The 16539-nt window shown below is 50.6% G+C and overlaps 3 protein-coding genes across 3 annotated transcripts; all 3 read left to right on the top strand.

Moving 5' to 3' along the window:
• Positions 1–3943: 3943 nt before the first annotated feature.
• On the top strand, positions 3944–4649 carry BO82DRAFT_57000 (uncharacterized protein). Its single transcript, XM_025641334.1, has 3 exons — positions 3944–4160; positions 4215–4444; positions 4523–4649. Exons 1-3 carry the CDS (start codon positions 4111–4113, stop codon positions 4567–4569), a joined length of 327 nt encoding a protein of 108 aa, XP_025492996.1. The 5' UTR covers positions 3944–4110; the 3' UTR covers positions 4570–4649.
• Positions 4650–9873: 5224 nt separating this feature from the next.
• Positions 9874–10722, top strand: BO82DRAFT_57046 (uncharacterized protein). The gene has a single exon (XM_025641335.1). The coding sequence runs from the start codon at positions 10057–10059 to the stop codon at positions 10489–10491; it is 435 nt and encodes a 144-aa protein (XP_025492997.1). The 5' UTR covers positions 9874–10056; the 3' UTR covers positions 10492–10722.
• A 230-nt stretch (positions 10723–10952) lies between these two features.
• On the top strand, positions 10953–16496 carry BO82DRAFT_382724 (mitotic regulator LTE1; the record flags this gene model as incomplete). Its single annotated transcript, XM_025637957.1, has 3 exons — positions 10953–11332; positions 11417–15801; positions 15868–16496. The coding sequence occupies 3 exons, from the start codon at positions 10953–10955 to the stop codon at positions 16113–16115; spliced, it is 5013 nt and encodes a 1670-aa protein (XP_025492998.1). The 3' UTR covers positions 16116–16496.
• Between the last annotated feature and the right edge of the window lie 43 nt (positions 16497–16539).

Below are 16539 nucleotides of genomic sequence, written 5' to 3' on the forward strand. Positions count from 1 at the left end.
TAGATTGCCATCTAGCAGATATTTACTCGTAAGAAGCCTTCTCTGTTAGGGCTGCTGCTCTTGCTCACCGAGCATTATGCCCAGACTGGGAGCTGATCATCGTCAATTTATTCAACAGCATACAGGTCTGGACCTGTCTATCCGACATTTAGATTGACAATCTGTGTAAGCATCGGCATCGAGGAGCTCAAGCGATCAAGAACAAAATAAAAAAGGCTTTTGATCATCGGCTGGCTAATGGGCATGGGCGCGGTTTCATCTATCGATCCTTTCAATAATCAGTGAAAAGAGCGAACCTCGAACTGATCCGGCGTCATACTAGGACCAAGTAGGCAACAGTATCAGGAGGGAACGCACGAACCTAGCGTAGGTACTCCGTAGGTTGGTTCAACACCCTCTGGAGTGCCAAACTTTATCCACTCAGATCATGATCTGTCATGACTCCGAAGTGACCTATCAATAGTTTACCTACGGAGTAAGTAGTTACAAGTCGATTGCCCCGAGAGTGCCCAGTTTGCCCAATTACTAATCACATGGTGGATAACGAACTGATGTATGATAAGTTATGGTAGGTATGGTAATTTGTTCTGTGTCAATACAGTACGCAGCTGAGTCGGTCGGGATTATTGCAGGTTTCCGGTTTCATCAGACCTGCCAAGCAAGGAATAATACGCTGGTGGAGGGCGCTAAAGCAGGGGAAAGTATGAGTCAGCAGCCGTCGGCATGGACCAGGTCAATTCCGTCCCAATCAGTTCGCGGAGGATGGCCGGTTGCGGACTTCACAGACAAAAAGTAGCTTCAAGGAGCATGGCAGAACTGACGGGAACAGGTAAAGATTGCGCATTCCATGCAACCCTCAGCGGGAGTGTGCGCCTCTCCCGGACATATCATATGCAGAAACTTCGTAAGGAGATAAGCCAGGGAGAGGGGATCTACAGGAGTGAATCTCGGGCATCCACCCCGGATTTGGCATGGGAAAGTGTCTATCCAAATGCTAATTGATGAGCGGCAGCATCCGCACAGCTGCATTGTCCCTAGACGATCCATATTACATGCCCATTGCCCTGCGAGACTTTCAATGATGGACCTTCCACAAGTGCGGTTAGCTCTACCCGAGAAGACGCCGCCTCTATTGTTAAACCTAGATCTCATTGTTGAATGAACTATGCATCGCGCCGTCGGCAGAGGCTGGGACATATAGGTATTCAAAGTGCTTGGGATGGGTTAGTCCGCAATTGGCCTACTCCATACTCGACACACAACCCACGGGCGTAATACCAGGTCTCTTAGATCTAATCGCCAAGCACGTGAGATAGTGTTGCCTAGCTGTAAAGCGGCCTGGCGCATTCTTCGAGACAATGCAAGGGAATAGCCGTGAGGAATGAACGAGTCACAGACATTCCGGAAGGTGACATGTAGCGAGAATTTTGAGTGACAATCTCATTGCTGCGACACCAAGACTCGATCGCAGCCACGGCCGCATTTGATCCGATGAGACTTTCATTGCTCGCTCTTGTCGGTCATAGACGGAGAATGCAGACTTGATAAATGTGGGGCATGGCAGACAGACCTGTGCTATCTGTCTCGTACTGACTGCGATAAAATTTCCCCCCAGAAATTGTTGTTACGCTAGCAAATCTTTAACATAACTCGCAACGATCTTGACTCGTCAATTGGGATAAAGCCACAAGTAATTCGAGGGTTGAAGATGCATACCCTGAAGATGGAATGGTAGATACACACATACAGCACAACACATACAGGGTCACAATGGTCACAATACCGACTGCTCTGGTAATTACCAAGTAAAGCCCACAGTCTACGCCCCCCGGGAACCACGTGCTCCGCATCGTCTTGTATTGTTGGATCCTTAAATCGGTAGTGGTTTCACCATGGAGTGGCTTTCCTAGTGAGTGCCTGCGCTCTTCCATTGACCCCACACCCGGAGCAATCAGAGGGCCTGACAGGACGCACTGAGCTTCGCGGCCCATTTACTCAACAATCAAGTAAGTCGATGTTGCTGACGGTCCGATCCCCTGGTTCTTCGTCGACTACCCTCCTTGCGTGGTCGCAGACCCAAGCACTACGCTACGCATAGTCTCCCAGTCTCAGAAGCGTTCCCATCGACAGCTGGGTTTGCTGACTGATCCTCGGGTCCAACGATTGACCGAAGCTCCCTCAAAGTGCAGCAGTCGATATTTCTATGGTATTCATTGGTGAGTCAAGCCTTCCCACACCTAGAAATCCTTTCACCCACCCCTATTTTCCCAATTATGCTTAGCCAGCTTAGGCTGTTGTGATCCCCACAGGCGGAGGGGGCCCTCTTCTGGTTAACGGGCAGCGTGGCACACCTCAGCCGGGTTTCCATGCATGGAAGCATACCCGTTAGAGGCCTGTTCCACCTCATTCATTGGCGAACCCTCAAGCCATTCGCGTGGTGAGAAATAAGAACTGTCGCTTCAAAATGCGGTCTACATCCGGGTTCCACCAATAATGCAAAGCTCTATGCTTTTTTCAACGGCTGCTGGGGACCGGAAAGGGGAGTGATGTGCGCCCATCCTCATCCTTCCGAACGCGAGCAAGAGGCAGATCATTGGTAAACAAACCCCGAGGTTGCGAGGTTGCATTGTCAGCTTGCTTACCTTCGGTTCAGGGGATCTTCATTTGTCGCTAATCATATCCAAAGCACAACATGGCGTGGTAATTCGTTGAACCTATAGGTGCTGGAGCTGACCACTCGACCTGCTCCTGCTCAAAACTCCGTACTTCTGTCGGTGAGGTCCGGTACGGATGCAGAACACTCCGTAAGCACCATCAAGATATTCCCAATCGACAAGCGAAACTGAGAATAAATTAAATCGAATAGGCGATATGCCGCGGCTTCCCCGTATTCAAACTTTAACTCATAACCAAATCATAACTTCTACCAGGAGCCGGCGAGACAGTTCGGTCTTCCCTGCCAAGCTCGAGCAATACCTGGACAACAGAATCCACTATCGCCACAAACAACGCAAGCTTTAGGATCCTGGCGTTGATCACAATGGCTTCGTTTGTCCAGGGGCGGTGGGCGGCCGAGACTTGACCAGGGTAAAGCGGGGGGCCGAATTCTCAGCGAGCAAATTCCGTTCCTGTCAAGTGGATAGCTGAAGATACAGTTACGGCTCTAGTAGCCTGCTAACCCACGTTTCCCTGGGATGTCTCTGAGTGACCTGGGACGCTGCTGTCAGCAAATGTCAGAATGCGCTTCATAGCATGCGAGCTCTCCTACCGCGATGGTCCTCCTTAAATTCCTCCCATGAAGGACTGGGTCAAGTCAAACATTCATTCCGAGCATTTACGTGAGGAATCCAGATTGGTGGTACTTTGTGTCTTGTTCATCGCTTAATTTTCCTGCTTGTGGTGTCGCTGGATTGGTAATACGTCCCTAAGGTGGCCCAAGCTTCAAGGTCGTGTTATTGTCCATTGACTACTCATACCCTATTGTGGGTGGCAAGGAGTGGACGTCTATCAGGAAGACGAGCATAACAATGTTTCTATTTGTTGTGAACATACGGTTCATCGTCTCTGGTAACCAGTCCCCACGACATGTGGCACTTCGACTCTTCCTGGCGTGCGAGGCTTCGAACTATGGCACCGGCGTTCCATGGCTCGGTAGCAAGGATCGAGCCGAGCTGACTGGTCCTGAAGCTTTCCAGAGCCCGGTTGAGCTTCTGCTGTGTTTCGTACGAGTCATACGGAGAGAACCATCCTATGGAGTCCTATGGAGGACAGAATAACTTACCTCTAGGCGACGGACAACTACCGAGCGACCTTGAACCATCCTTCGGCGCGCGACAATGGACCCATTTTCATTGCATTATCAAAGCTTTATGCTCATGTTGTGACAGCTGAGTCATCTGTACAAGCCCAACTAACTGATGAAGTACATAACGTAGCTAGCCTAAACCAGTGCATTAAGATTTCCTGGGGAAATCAGTCGGTATGTCTCACTGATAAACGATAAAGAAATTGACAGACACACTCCGGTTGAGAAGGATTCTATTGCACTAAACTCTATCTCAAGCTGACTGCATATTCCCCATCCTTTGCCATTACGTGGTTGCGCGGCAGATGGCCAGTCAGACGAGTGGTATGCAGAGCAACCAACTACCCCTGAACAGGTCAGTTCAGCCTTGATGAAGTCCGGCATACAATTACCAATTGACACCATGTAGCAATCAGGATACACCACATTGTCAACGCCAACTACCGGGCCGTTGGACCCCTGATATCGAAAAGGACCAATACTACTACGAATATCCCGATGATCACAATGATGCCTTCGGCCTCCTTCGCGCTCTATGTGGGTATAGGGAAAACTCCATGCTTGGCTTCGCCTGCTACATCCTCTTCTCCATTCTTTCTTTTTTCTCGGCTGCTTACTATTTCTGGTCCCTAATGCCTTGTATGTTACCGGCCGTTTGATTTCATTTACCCCTCGTCCGAATCCTGACAGGTTTTTTTCGCTGACATACAATGCCAGACGAACCTTCACAGCACAACTCGGTATCGATTGTCCTGGCCACCTAATCCAACAACTGCATAACCCCCCCTATCTCGACGGACCGTTTCGACTGTACGAGATGACGGTGTCTGTTATCCGACCGGTCATATCTGGAGAATCGCCACCTTAACACGACCCTGAGCGGAGATCTACATACGTGGCTTTCCCATAAACCAAAAACAACATCAAAAGCCATGAGTCCGCCTGAAGTTTCTGATGATAGAGCTTCGGTACTGTTGGCCGCACCAATCAGCGCTCAAAATCAGACGGTAGGAGACAGTGATATTCATTCGAAATATGACAGGTCGCACGAGGCTGTTGCGCGGCACCCGCACACACCCCTCCCCCTCCGGTACTAGATCTGATCGACTCGAAAAATTACGACTAGTACTTGCTCCTTCCATGTACATACACAAACAGGCTCGAATCGAAGGACTCTCTGCGAATGCCTCTTTTGTGGCCAGATATTCTCGAGCCCAGGTGCTTCGTCATCCTGGAAGTTGCTTTACCCGGTCGACCGGGTGTTTTCAGCATGGAGTTGAGCTGGGAATGACTCCGCCATAGGAAGGCTCTCCCGGGCTGAGTGAGCTACCAAAGACTCATATCACCACACCCCGTGGCCGTATGTGCTCAGTTGGTGAATATGTGAGCCTATCTGCTCGAGATTGGCCAACATTCGTGCTTTGTGTTAGGTCTTCCTGGCAGATGTTGAGACAAGTTGATGTCTGCAAGATTGACTGTGTGCTCGGTCTACGTGTTGAACGTAGTTCCATGAATATTCTACGGTGGTGGAAGTTGTACGATAGCAAGATAATGGTCGAAGCGCTCTGCTTCCAACCGGCAGCAATGGGGCACAACCTCAGTACGGACCCGTTGATTCTTTTTCACCAACTTGACTAGTCGGTCTCAGATGTGTGATGATTTTTAAAAACCATTTAGAAATTATGGAATCTTTTAAGGCTCGCATCAGCTTTGTTTGACGGGGTAATTGAGACTTCTCATGGGTCTACGGTCTGCTGGCTCCCGGTGGCCTTGATCTATCCTCTTTCAAGCTCAAGGACACTTCTGCTTTTGATTCTATCTAGCGCGACTAAATAGTAACTCATTTGATCTCGAAACGACATACTACTTCACTCAAAGAGTACCTATTATCACTCCGTACCCGTGACTACTGACCATAGCCATCTCGCCCGGTTGTCAGGGAGAGGAAGGGCTTCCAAGGACTCATCAACGCAGGAACGCACTGTGATACCTCAACCACAGAATCTATTCGGCAAAAGACAATGACTGGGGCTCTCACCATCCACATCTGACTTCAGACCAAGCTAATCACGATGCCAGACAGGTGAACCCTTTCCACGTTTCTGGGTTCCAAAGCAATGCCGAGCTGCGAGAGGTCCAGCGTCAGAGTTGTGCGTATACCGCGATCGGAGCTGCTCACCAACATATCCCGACCATTGCTCGCTGGACGAAGTAGGATCACCACTTCATTGCACAGAGAGGTCAAATGGATAGTGGTGCACGGCTGGGTCGCCTCTGACTTCTTCTAGACCGTATACCAGACCCCATCAGTCGATACAGAAGACGTTATTATTCCTGCCATGCCGGGATAGACAAGCGTTAGCAAGCACATCTGGGGAACTTCACCAGCACACTCCCGCTGCGGTGCAATGTCCATGTCTTCGTCTCGATAAAGGGGGTCCTGGGCCCAACTCTACAGCCACATCGCACGTCACCACAGGTGGATGATTGCACGCTACCATCGTCCTATTCCCACCTCCCTCGGCATGATAGCAGACCCCAATTGGCTGCCAGATCCTTTCCTCAGAGTCAGTAGTGACGACTCCAATAGCACAGCACCAGCAGCATCCACTGTCCCCGAGGCGCTCATCCTCATGCTCTACTCACCTTTACCCCGACCAGTATAGCCATTCCCCGCCACTCTGAGAGCCATTACTCAACAAAACAGCAAGCCTCGATAGACGACGATAAGCAAGTTATCGGCAAAGGCCGTCCGGCTGCTGGAGCGGACCAAGCAATAAGAAAAGGGGAGTTAAAATAGCTCTACATGCTGTGCAAAACTTTTCAGTCGTGGCCACGGCTTCACAAGCCCGACCACAATAAGACATGGTAGCTGTAGTCAGGATCCTGGCTCTCTGGGCCAAAGGGCTCATCCAGCTACTCACTTATCCTGATTTGAGGGGTTCGGCTAGCAGCTGAGCGAGTCTACGTGCCTGCATCTCTTCCAGAGAATAGAGGCTGTATGAGAGTTGGTCCCCCCTCGTCCGGCTCTTTCCAAGCACACTGGATGAATGGCGGCGAGGGGTATTCGAGTAGAACTAGAGATGTATACCTCCTAGAATTTGTTCTTATCCCGTTCATATAACCCAAGAGAGAACGCCGACATGAAAGACGAAGGGGGGATATCCTCATTTTAAGCTTCTGGTGTTCGGTCTACTTTTTTCTGTGCTGTCGCTCCAGTCCCTTTCTTTTAGCATGGCTGATAGCATGAGGAGCATGGGCAAGTTGACACAGCCCCTGTGCGTTGCCCGTGAGTGTCCGGTTACTTGATAGAGTCAGGGGTTGGCTTTTTTGTAGTTTGTTGGGCTTCTAAGGCTCTTTGAAAGACGCTCCGGAGTGGTTAAGCATGGGTTTGAGCAATGGAGATCTGACGCTCCTTTGATCTGTCGAATTATTGAGGGCTTCAAAGCCCTGCAAGATAATCAAGAGCGAGAGAAGAGGCATCAGAGGTAGAAGTAACAGCGGGTTCATCATGCGGTAGACGTAGACAGTGGCTGATGATTCAATAGAGAGAGGTAGAGAAAGCAGAAGAGGAGTATGAAAGGGAAGAAGCTATCAACGGTGGAGAAAAATTTTGACCCGGTCCAGGAATGCCGGGCATTGATACAGCAACTCTGCGTTAGTATATCTGGAACAGACTTGCAATACGCAGGCGTGGTTGAACTCGGCCTCTCGAAATATATAGCGGGTCTTCGAGCAAGTTGCCTATTTGTATGGCTGGATAGAGGTGCGCACAGTATCAGGCATCGTAGCCAGCTACAATAAACACTATGCTATGAGATATAGTAGACATCGGCGGCCGCCGTCGTTGATCCAATGTAAGGAGTTCCTGTAGAGAAACCATGAGATTGTAACTGCAAGCACATGGTGACCCTTTCGGTTGCTGCATTGGGTGACACAACCTTACGAATAGTGACCTTCAGAGGCTTCTATATATGTACAAGGTGGTTCGGCTTTCTCTCTGGCCACGGTCAAAATATACTTAGAGCCTATAAAATCACTGATTTATGGATATCTTCTAGCAAAGATAGACTGAGTGTGGTGATAAGTGCTCCTTCGTTATGTGTGCGAGATGTGTGCGAGTTCGATTTATGCTCCATGCAATCAGTGTAGCTCAGACTGCGTGCGGAAACGATATCCTTCGCGCATGGCAATTTGTACGAAGTAGGAACTGATAAAGATCTTTTGAGACCTCAGTACAGATTGGAAGTTTGGCAATCAAGTCTGCAGATCGATCAGGTAATACTCTGTAGGTTAATCGGTTAGTTATCATGTGGAGTGAGTCATGAAGTGTGTACGAGTACTGATCCCTGGGATGCTGTACAGTCACCTAGAGTCCAGGTTGATGAGAAAGAAATGTATGAAGCAACCCGCCGGTCATGCACAAATGAATCAGGTAGAGTAGTCAGCTCATGGTTGAATACTCCATACGGAGTAGATTGTCAGGTGATGAAACATTGAAGAATTCAATTGACTTATCATACGTTCTAGCGCACCGATCACGGCCAGTAGCGATATTCCTCGATGATATGAGTATGTTGTCAAACCAGCTGTGGATGAGATATAAATTTTCCCGGCATCGGGCAAATCGGGGCTTTACTTTGAGGTCGAAGTGGAGCACATGTCAGGCATTGGTACTTTTAAGCAAGGTGACGAATATCAGCTGAACCTTGCTTGGGCTGCATGTAGATGTCCCTGGCCTTCGGGGCTGTAGTTCACTTAACATCTGCGAGTCAGCGGTTCCCCTTCGGCCGACGGACAGAAGCAAAGAATCAGCCCAACAGCGACTCGAGCTTGGAAAGATCAGATTCACAAAGACTTGCACTTACCGGTCAATCTGGCTGAGACTGACCGGATGGGCTGGAGATCAGCGATTTTTTACTTTGTAAGTATAGGGAGTAGAGAGTTAACGGTCAGCCACATCCAACCGACTGAACCTTGGTTCCAGGTTCCGGAAGCGGCAGAACTGGGCTGTCAGCGCGACTTTTTTCTCCACAGTCTTGAGGCAGCCATTCATGGCACTTAACGGCTCTAAGCTTGATCATGGAACATTTCTTAGTCGACCACCGAGTCCCGACTGAGCATTATTATTGAACATCCCTGGCATGCAAGCAGCAGCACGGTTGTGGAGTGGGACGCCCTGCCCCCCCTTTTTTTCGGCTGCTTTTGCGTTCCTCCACCTCCCAAATCTAATAAATGATAGGCTCATGAATTTGCCTAATAATCGTTTTCACATTTGCTTTTTCGGGGTAATGAGCACTCATCAGATTCTTCTTCCAACTGCTGGTGCAAAGAACTTGCGATCACTGCCCTACTATGGATACAGTATGATGGAAGGATGACCAAGGTCATACCTAATCCACTTCGCTTGGCCCACTCCCTCTCCTCTCACAGTTCTTTGTTAGTCTTGCCCTGACTCTGTTTCTTTTTTTACCTTTTGACTCGTGCCGTGTGCATCCCTGCCCCTTTCGCGATGCAATCGTTCTCTCGCGCAGTGGAGGACCAAAAAAAACAAAAAACAAATGCGGAGTCAACGATACGCGTGCGGAACTGCAGGTCAGATCTATCATCCATACATTCCCTCGGGGGTTGTGATGGATCGACTTGAATGCCTCGTATCGGGGGGTCTTTGATGTCGCTCATGCACGATGTTCGATCAGTGTCAGATTTGCTCGCTGCCCGGGTCGTCTTTGTCCTGTTGTCTTTCCAACAACCATCTCAGCTGAGTCGAGTGGATAGGTCGGGAGTCGGGAGTAGAAAATGCTGCAAGTGGATTTCAATCAATCTCCGCCGCCCGCCGGAGACTGGGCGGGAGACTAGAATTTCCTCTTCAGGAACGGAATGACGGGTTCAAAATGACCTGACAACCCTGATCGAGAAGGACTCGTCAACTGATCCCCGATATTATTCTCCATCCATTAGTTCACAAGGTGGACAGAGGTGGGCTAGTTAGTAGTTAATAAGCGATAGTGGTCTCGACTCGGAAATTCTCAGTGGATGCGTGTAGAGTCCTCCATCCCACGATCTGTTAGGTCGATCGGCCCATCTGATCAACCTTGATGAGGTTCTTTGATGGAAAGGAGATGACGATGGGGGGAGAAGATAGCGAAGAGGGCCGGCTTTGGCTCCGGGGGAGGACAAAGCAAGCCAGCAAGCCAGCAAGCAGTGGTAGATTTAGGCAAGGACAAATCATAGATCATAAATCATAACTAATGTCTTGCCTCCGCAGAAGACCACGTTGCCCGTGTGTCTCGAAACCATGGTTCTCTCATCTTGTTGTGCCTTGCCCCAAAAATCTGCTTTTGGTGGTGGTTCTGGGTTCCGCCCTGCTGGAACCTGACTGGGGCCTAAGGCCAGTGACGGGCTTTTTCCCTCCCCTAAGTTACCTGTTCTCCACACTACTCCTAGTACCGCCGCCGCCTCCACCATTCATTCCTTCATTCATCCATCCATCTTTCTTTTATTTACCATCTCTGTCCATAAGCAGCCCGTGTGCGCTCCAACGTATCTCTCTCCCTCCTTTTAGATTCTTGCACGCTATCCTCGGTCGGTTGTTAAAACTTTGCCGTCGCTATTATTACGATTGCTATCATTATTATTGTTTTTCTTCTTTTGGCGTTTCATCTTTTCTTTTCGATTGTTGGTAGCCTCAACCACATTTTATCCCCTCCCCTGATCTTCTGACACTTGACTCTGCTTCTGCTTTCTCAGGCACGGTCTTTGTGTTCTATTATTATCTACCAAGAACCCCGGTTACGTACATACAGTAATCGCCCCGGACGTGCTACTAGGCTGTCTCCCCTTCCGCCTCAGTGCCGAAACTGCTCCGACTGTCGCGCTTCTCTCGTGCTACGGCAGACAGAATTCACCAATGTTCGGCCTCCATCTCCACTCCGTCTGATAAACGACCTCTCTCGTGAACGCTTCCTGGTCATGTCGTTTCGCAGGCACCTATTGCGATCCCAACGTGGACTGTCCCTGTATTCTCGTTCCTGCTAGGTTGCCGCTGCTAGCCATCGCGACTGTCCACCAATTCAGTGGAACAACAGCTTTTCTCGTCTGATATAGGTCGCTCACCACACGTCTACGATTGGAGGGTGCTTTTGCCATGGCGTCTAGTTCAAGCGAGGCTGCAAGAACCCCGGGTCAGCTGCAGACAAGCATCTGTCCGACGTGGGTCGAACCGGAGCTCCAGGGAACCGCATATGGAGATGCAGATACCCGGTACACGACATCCGATCTTCGACGCGCCCACACTGTAACACACGGCACGAACACCAAGGACAAACCTACCGCGAACACCAAAACAATCCGTGAGCAGTTAGCGACTTCCTTTCTGCGCGTCAAAGATAGTCATGAACTTCTGCGGAAGCGCTCCTTTAAGCGGGCCAATCCCTCTAAGGCCGCCGGCGACTCCCTGCCAGCATCCAGAGAGCCCAATCATTTCACAGTGGGTAATGTTGGCCAGAATGGGACCATTTTTCTCAGGTAATGTCTGTCCGCGGCTGACCGAATCCGGCCATGTTGATCTCATGGGCAAGGAGCTAACCCCTGCAACTCATTGCCTTGCAGGCCGATTCACAATCCATCGATCAAAGAACCCTTCCAGGCGCCTTCCGCTCCTTCTCGGAGCAAAACTCACCAAGAGCATCTGCAGCCGCACGCACATACTGGGCGCGATGGGATCGAGCCCTCTAGGTGGTCGAACTCCCAGCTCTCGGAACTCCGCCCAGATCTCATTCCGGAGGAAGACCCCGAGGATGACGAGTCGGTCGACACAGAATCAGCGAGCTCTCAACACCATCATTCTCTCCACCCTCGGCCTCGTAAGGCGCATTCTTTCTCCACGGTCTCCGAGCAATGGTCCGAGCTACGTGCAGGTCGCCTGGGAGAGCTTCAGATATTCATCGATCAAGCAGCCGACAGACCCAGAACTGCTGATGAACCGCTACGCCGCCCATCGGAGAGCGCCCTTACTCCATACCATCTGGGTTGGTCGCCACCAAACCTCGACGATGAAGCACCGCTTCACAGCTCAGTATATGTGAGGACATCTCTATCGACTGACATGCGCGCCTCAAATATCCCCCGAGACTACTGGATCGGCACTGCCGCGTCCAGTGCTTATATCTGTGACCCAATGCGGCCCTCCTTCGTTGGTTCTTTCTTTTCTGGAACCGGTGCCATTGAGATGCCCCAGGGAGCGGCAATCAACGAGTACTCGGCCTTCTACGAGCCCAAAGAGCCTATAGAACCTTCAATTTTTGAGGTCTTGGCTTCGGAACTGGACAAAGAATCGGTTGTGCGCTACATTGCCGGCACAAAAGAAATCAGCGCTGCTACCCCAGCACGAATCGTGGCACAGATATCTTCGGCCTCTTTCATGGACTACGAGCTTGTCTCGGACTTCTTTCTCACCTTTCGTTCTTACCTTGCCCCTAGCACACTCCTGGCACTGCTACTAGCTCGGCTCCGATGGGCAATTAATCGACCACAGGACGACGGCAGAATCATCCGAATTCGTACCTTTGCCGCTCTTCGACACTGGATTTTGAATTACTTCGCGGATGATTTTGTTCCGGATTACAGCTTACGAGCATCGTTCTGCGAGATGATAAACAGCATGTACACTGATGTGAAGGCCCGGCAAGGAGGAGGAATGAGTGACCTAAAAATTCTCATTGACCTCAAAAGATGCTGGTATGGCAAGTGCTCAGTCTACTGGGACACCGCCGAACAGCATGTCGCATTCCACAGCCCAGAAATTGCTATCAGGCCGGGCGGAGGCGAGGGTGATATTACTTTGGAAACCAGTGGTAATACCATGCTGGCTGTTGGTGGTCCGGAATTCAATATGGAGGCTGGTCTTGAACGTAGTGTCTCTCACACTGCTAGTCACCACCAGCGCAACAATTCTGCTACCACGACGGGGAGTCTCCCAATAACTACAATGAGTGACCGCAGCATTCATGCGACCTCGTGTTCTCTGCCGCCCAAATCTCCGAAACGACTCTCTTTGGCCGTGACCTCGAACAAAGCGCCCCACCTTGTACCACTTGCACCCCTGAAACTGACATCCTCTCGGGATGCACTGCCTTCTTCACCTCTAAGTGCCCGTCGCCATCCATATTCGGGCCATAAACACAAACGTAGCGGCAGCTTTTCCGACTCTGTCAGAGATGATCGCGCACCTTTCTCGTTCCTATCCCCGGGACAGCACCCTACCTGTTCTTCATATGGGCTGCTCAATTTAGGTAAATTGATACGCGGCGAACTCTACCCTCCGGCAGAGTCGTACACGATAATGATGGCACCGCCATCCCCTCCTCTACCATCGTCTGCTAGAGACAAATCCCCCAATCGACGAAGCACTTTCAACGCAACAGCCAAACCTAGCTCTTCCGGGTCCGGTGTAAAAACCATCATCGGATCCATTCGCCGCGCTCTACACAGTCGTCATGGAGGACCTGGCGGTTCTCGCACCACGCAGGGACAAACGAACACTTCTTACCTGGGGAGGACCTCGGCACTTCCCAATAATGTTGCATTTGGCTCCGATCTATACCGTGATAAAAAAGCAACTGCGGCGACGAAACGGCGTATTAGAATTGACACGCTGTGTGACGAGGCCTTACGACAATACCGTGCAGCTGTCACTGACCGAGCGGAGACGAAGCCAGTCGGCTTGCCTCCACGACATCCGACTGGAACGGCTGATGAGCTAGAATCTCACCTTGCCACACCCGGTTTGACCAGAATGAACAGTCAGCTAACCACAGGTAGTGAGTCGATTGTCATTGTGGATGGCACTGGCCTTGCGGTGCCGATGATGTCCGGGGCCCTCGATTCGAGTGCGGGCCTCGAAGAAGCTCCTCGATTCTTGGATACAGAGATCTCCTCACAGAATTTGAGGGCTCCATCCTTGCTCGCACACTCTCAACGGTCGACTCTAGCCACTGGCGAGTACTCACTTCCAATTTACCTCGACGAAAGCGAGTCTGGCCCTTCCACCAGGGCATCCAAATTTCTTCGTCCTTCAGGTTCAAATACGTCGCGTAGATCATACTCAGTCGAACGCGAATCAGCATATTGGAAACAAACCTCGCCATCGCTGCGCCTGCGTAAGTATGCGTCTTTTCAAAGCGGGATCTCCAAGCTGCGCCTCACGTTGGGTAGTGAGCCAGCTGTCCCCGTCCCGGAACAACACTCGCGGCAAGAAGTGGATAGACCTGCAGGGCCAGTGCTTCGCAGGCGCCCTGGCGGAGACCTTCGTCAAATGCGGAATGAGAGCTGTCCCCAATCTCGGGTTAACTCTGAATTGATGCTGTCTGATATGAGTTATCGCACTTCTGGTGCGGACAGTTTCGATACTCAACTGGAGAAGCTCGACTCCAGACCTCAGACAAGTCTTATTCCACCGAACCCGCGATACTCTCTGATGACGACACATTCGTCTCAAAACATGCGGCGCTCATTCGAGGCTGCCATAGCTCAATTCGCGCAAATCCCGGATGATGGAGATGGAGGTGTAGAATCAGCCTTGCTGAAGCTGGAGGGCAAGTGGCAAGGTCAACCGGATTCTGACCATGAAGCTGTCCCCGTTGGAACAGAGGATTGTGCCCAAGGTTATGTTCTGGGTGGTGTTTGCGAAGAGGATCGCTGTTATCAAGGCCAAGCTGCGCAGCATCATCCGAATTCGGCCAACGCAGCCGGGCGACGCGAGACATTCCTTGGAGACAGCTTGACTTACTCACAGATACAGGGACACCTTTTTCATCGTCGGGGCAATTCCCGCTCGGTGGCAGAAACAGAGAACTCTTACAGCTCAATCCCGCTATTCGAGCGGGGCTTGAGTGATGATTCAATGAAGAAGCCAGCCAGTCGACCATCGTCGAAAGTCGCTGCTGGCTCATCTCGAATGCAAGCCAGCGACATCTCTATTCCAGAAACAATGGACGTGGACTCATCCCATTCGTCCCTTAATATTGTAAAGAAGACTGAGAGCTTGAATCGTATCCCGCGAGGCTCTACGCTTCCTACCGTTCTTCACGAGTCGCACAAGCAACTCGGGCACCTATCAGGATTATCCTCCGAGATTTCCATGGACCTAGTCGAGACACGAGGAGCGACGGAGCAACGACTATCTCTCGATACATACAGGCTGAGCGATGTGTCCCTGGGAATTCCTACTCATCCTCTTGCCCATCCGCCGTCTCCTCCGATGACCATCCAGAACACTCGCTCGATCTCTTGCGCTACGCCTCTCAATCCGGTGTTGTTTCCAACAGAACCCCTGACGCCTGATCCCTCTCCTAGAAACGTCGCGGAGCAAGCAGGTGGACGAGCCCTTGATGTGCAGCATGTATCCGGCGATGTCCTTTCCCGCTCCGAAAAGAACCGCCAACTCCCTCCCCTATTGAACAACACTGAACCCGATCATGTGCCATTTGTTCTCTCTTGCGAGTCTCACGTTCTTGCTCAACAGCTGACCTTGGTGGAAATGGCCGCATTGAGCGAGGTAGATTGGCGGGACCTGATCGATATGCGATGGAGCAGCGGTTCACCCTCAGCACTCAGCTGGATCCAATTTCTGAAGGAAGGAGAAAGTCGAGGCATTGATCTGGTAGTGGGTCGCTTCAACCTGATGGTCAAATGGGTGCTCTCCGAAATTGTTCTTACCCTCGATATACATGAGCGGGCCCGGACGATTGCCAAATTCATTCATACAGCGGTTCACGCCCGGCGGATGTGCAACTACGCAACAATGCTCCAAATCGCCATTGCGCTATCCTCCACCGACTGCTCCCGACTGCAGAGCACGTGGGCTTTGGTTCCACCCGCCGATAAGCACCTATTGAAGGACATGGAATCCCTGATTCAACCCATTCGCAACTTCCACGACCTCCGCGTGGAGATGGAAACGGCCAATGCTCAGGATGGCTGCATTCCGTTTGTCGGTAAGTTGTCCTTTAGGGCACTGCCATCTCTTTCAAGAAGAACGTGGCTGATCACTCAAAATGCAGGTCTCTATGTCCATGATCTCACTTACAATGCGCAAAAACCGGCGCAGGTGACCACATACGATGGAGAGCCCTTGATCAACTTTGAACGCTACCGTACCACGGCCAAAATAGTCAAGAGTCTTCTTCGCCTAATTGACTCCAGCACTAAGTATAAATTTGACCCGATCCCGGGTATCATTGAACGCTGCCTGTGGATCGCATCGCTCTCCGAAGAGCAAGTCCAGCTGCGCAGCAAGCAGCTGGAATAAACACTATTTACGGCTTGACATATGATGAACCATGTCGCTACACGATCAAACTTAACGAGATGACAATTATAATAATTTGGGAGGATGGATTGATTTATTGCATGGAGCGGTCGTGATCATGTTGCGCCAACTACCTAATACCCCCCAAGATACCCTGGATCGCGTTGTTGGGCCATGGACAAAATGGGTGTTGAAAATCTACTTGTCATGTATGTATGTTTGCTTCTATGTATACTAATTCTGCATCGGGTGCGTTCGGGATTCGACAGTTGTTTTGCATATCTGATTCTGATTATGGGTTTATTTTATCTGATTATATTTTCGGGGTGAAAGGAGAAAGGCATAGCATAGTTTCAAATTATGATGCGATGATGTCTGCACAATTATCAACCTTGTCAAGTCAATTGTCAGGAGAAGGGGGAGC

Source organism: Aspergillus uvarum (genome assembly GCF_003184745.1).
Source record: "Aspergillus uvarum CBS 121591 unplaced genomic scaffold BO82scaffold_20, whole genome shotgun sequence".
Lineage (NCBI taxonomy): Eukaryota > Fungi > Ascomycota > Eurotiomycetes > Eurotiales > Aspergillaceae > Aspergillus > Aspergillus uvarum.

Bases quoted from the DNA above. Each gene is read 5' to 3' on its own strand.
- BO82DRAFT_57000 (XM_025641334.1), top strand. From the start codon at position 4,111: ATGGCCAGTCAGACGAGTGGTATGCAGAGCAACCAACTACCCCTGAAC. The intron at 4,161-4,214 runs GTCAGTTCAGCC...GACACCATGTAG, and splicing joins AACCAACTACCCCTGAACAG to CAATCAGGATACACCACATT. The intron at 4,445-4,522 runs GTATGTTACCGG...ATACAATGCCAG, and splicing joins TTTCTGGTCCCTAATGCCTT to ACGAACCTTCACAGCACAAC.
- BO82DRAFT_57046 (XM_025641335.1), top strand. From the start codon at position 10,057: ATGTCTTGCCTCCGCAGAAGACCACGTTGCCCGTGTGTCTCGAAACCA.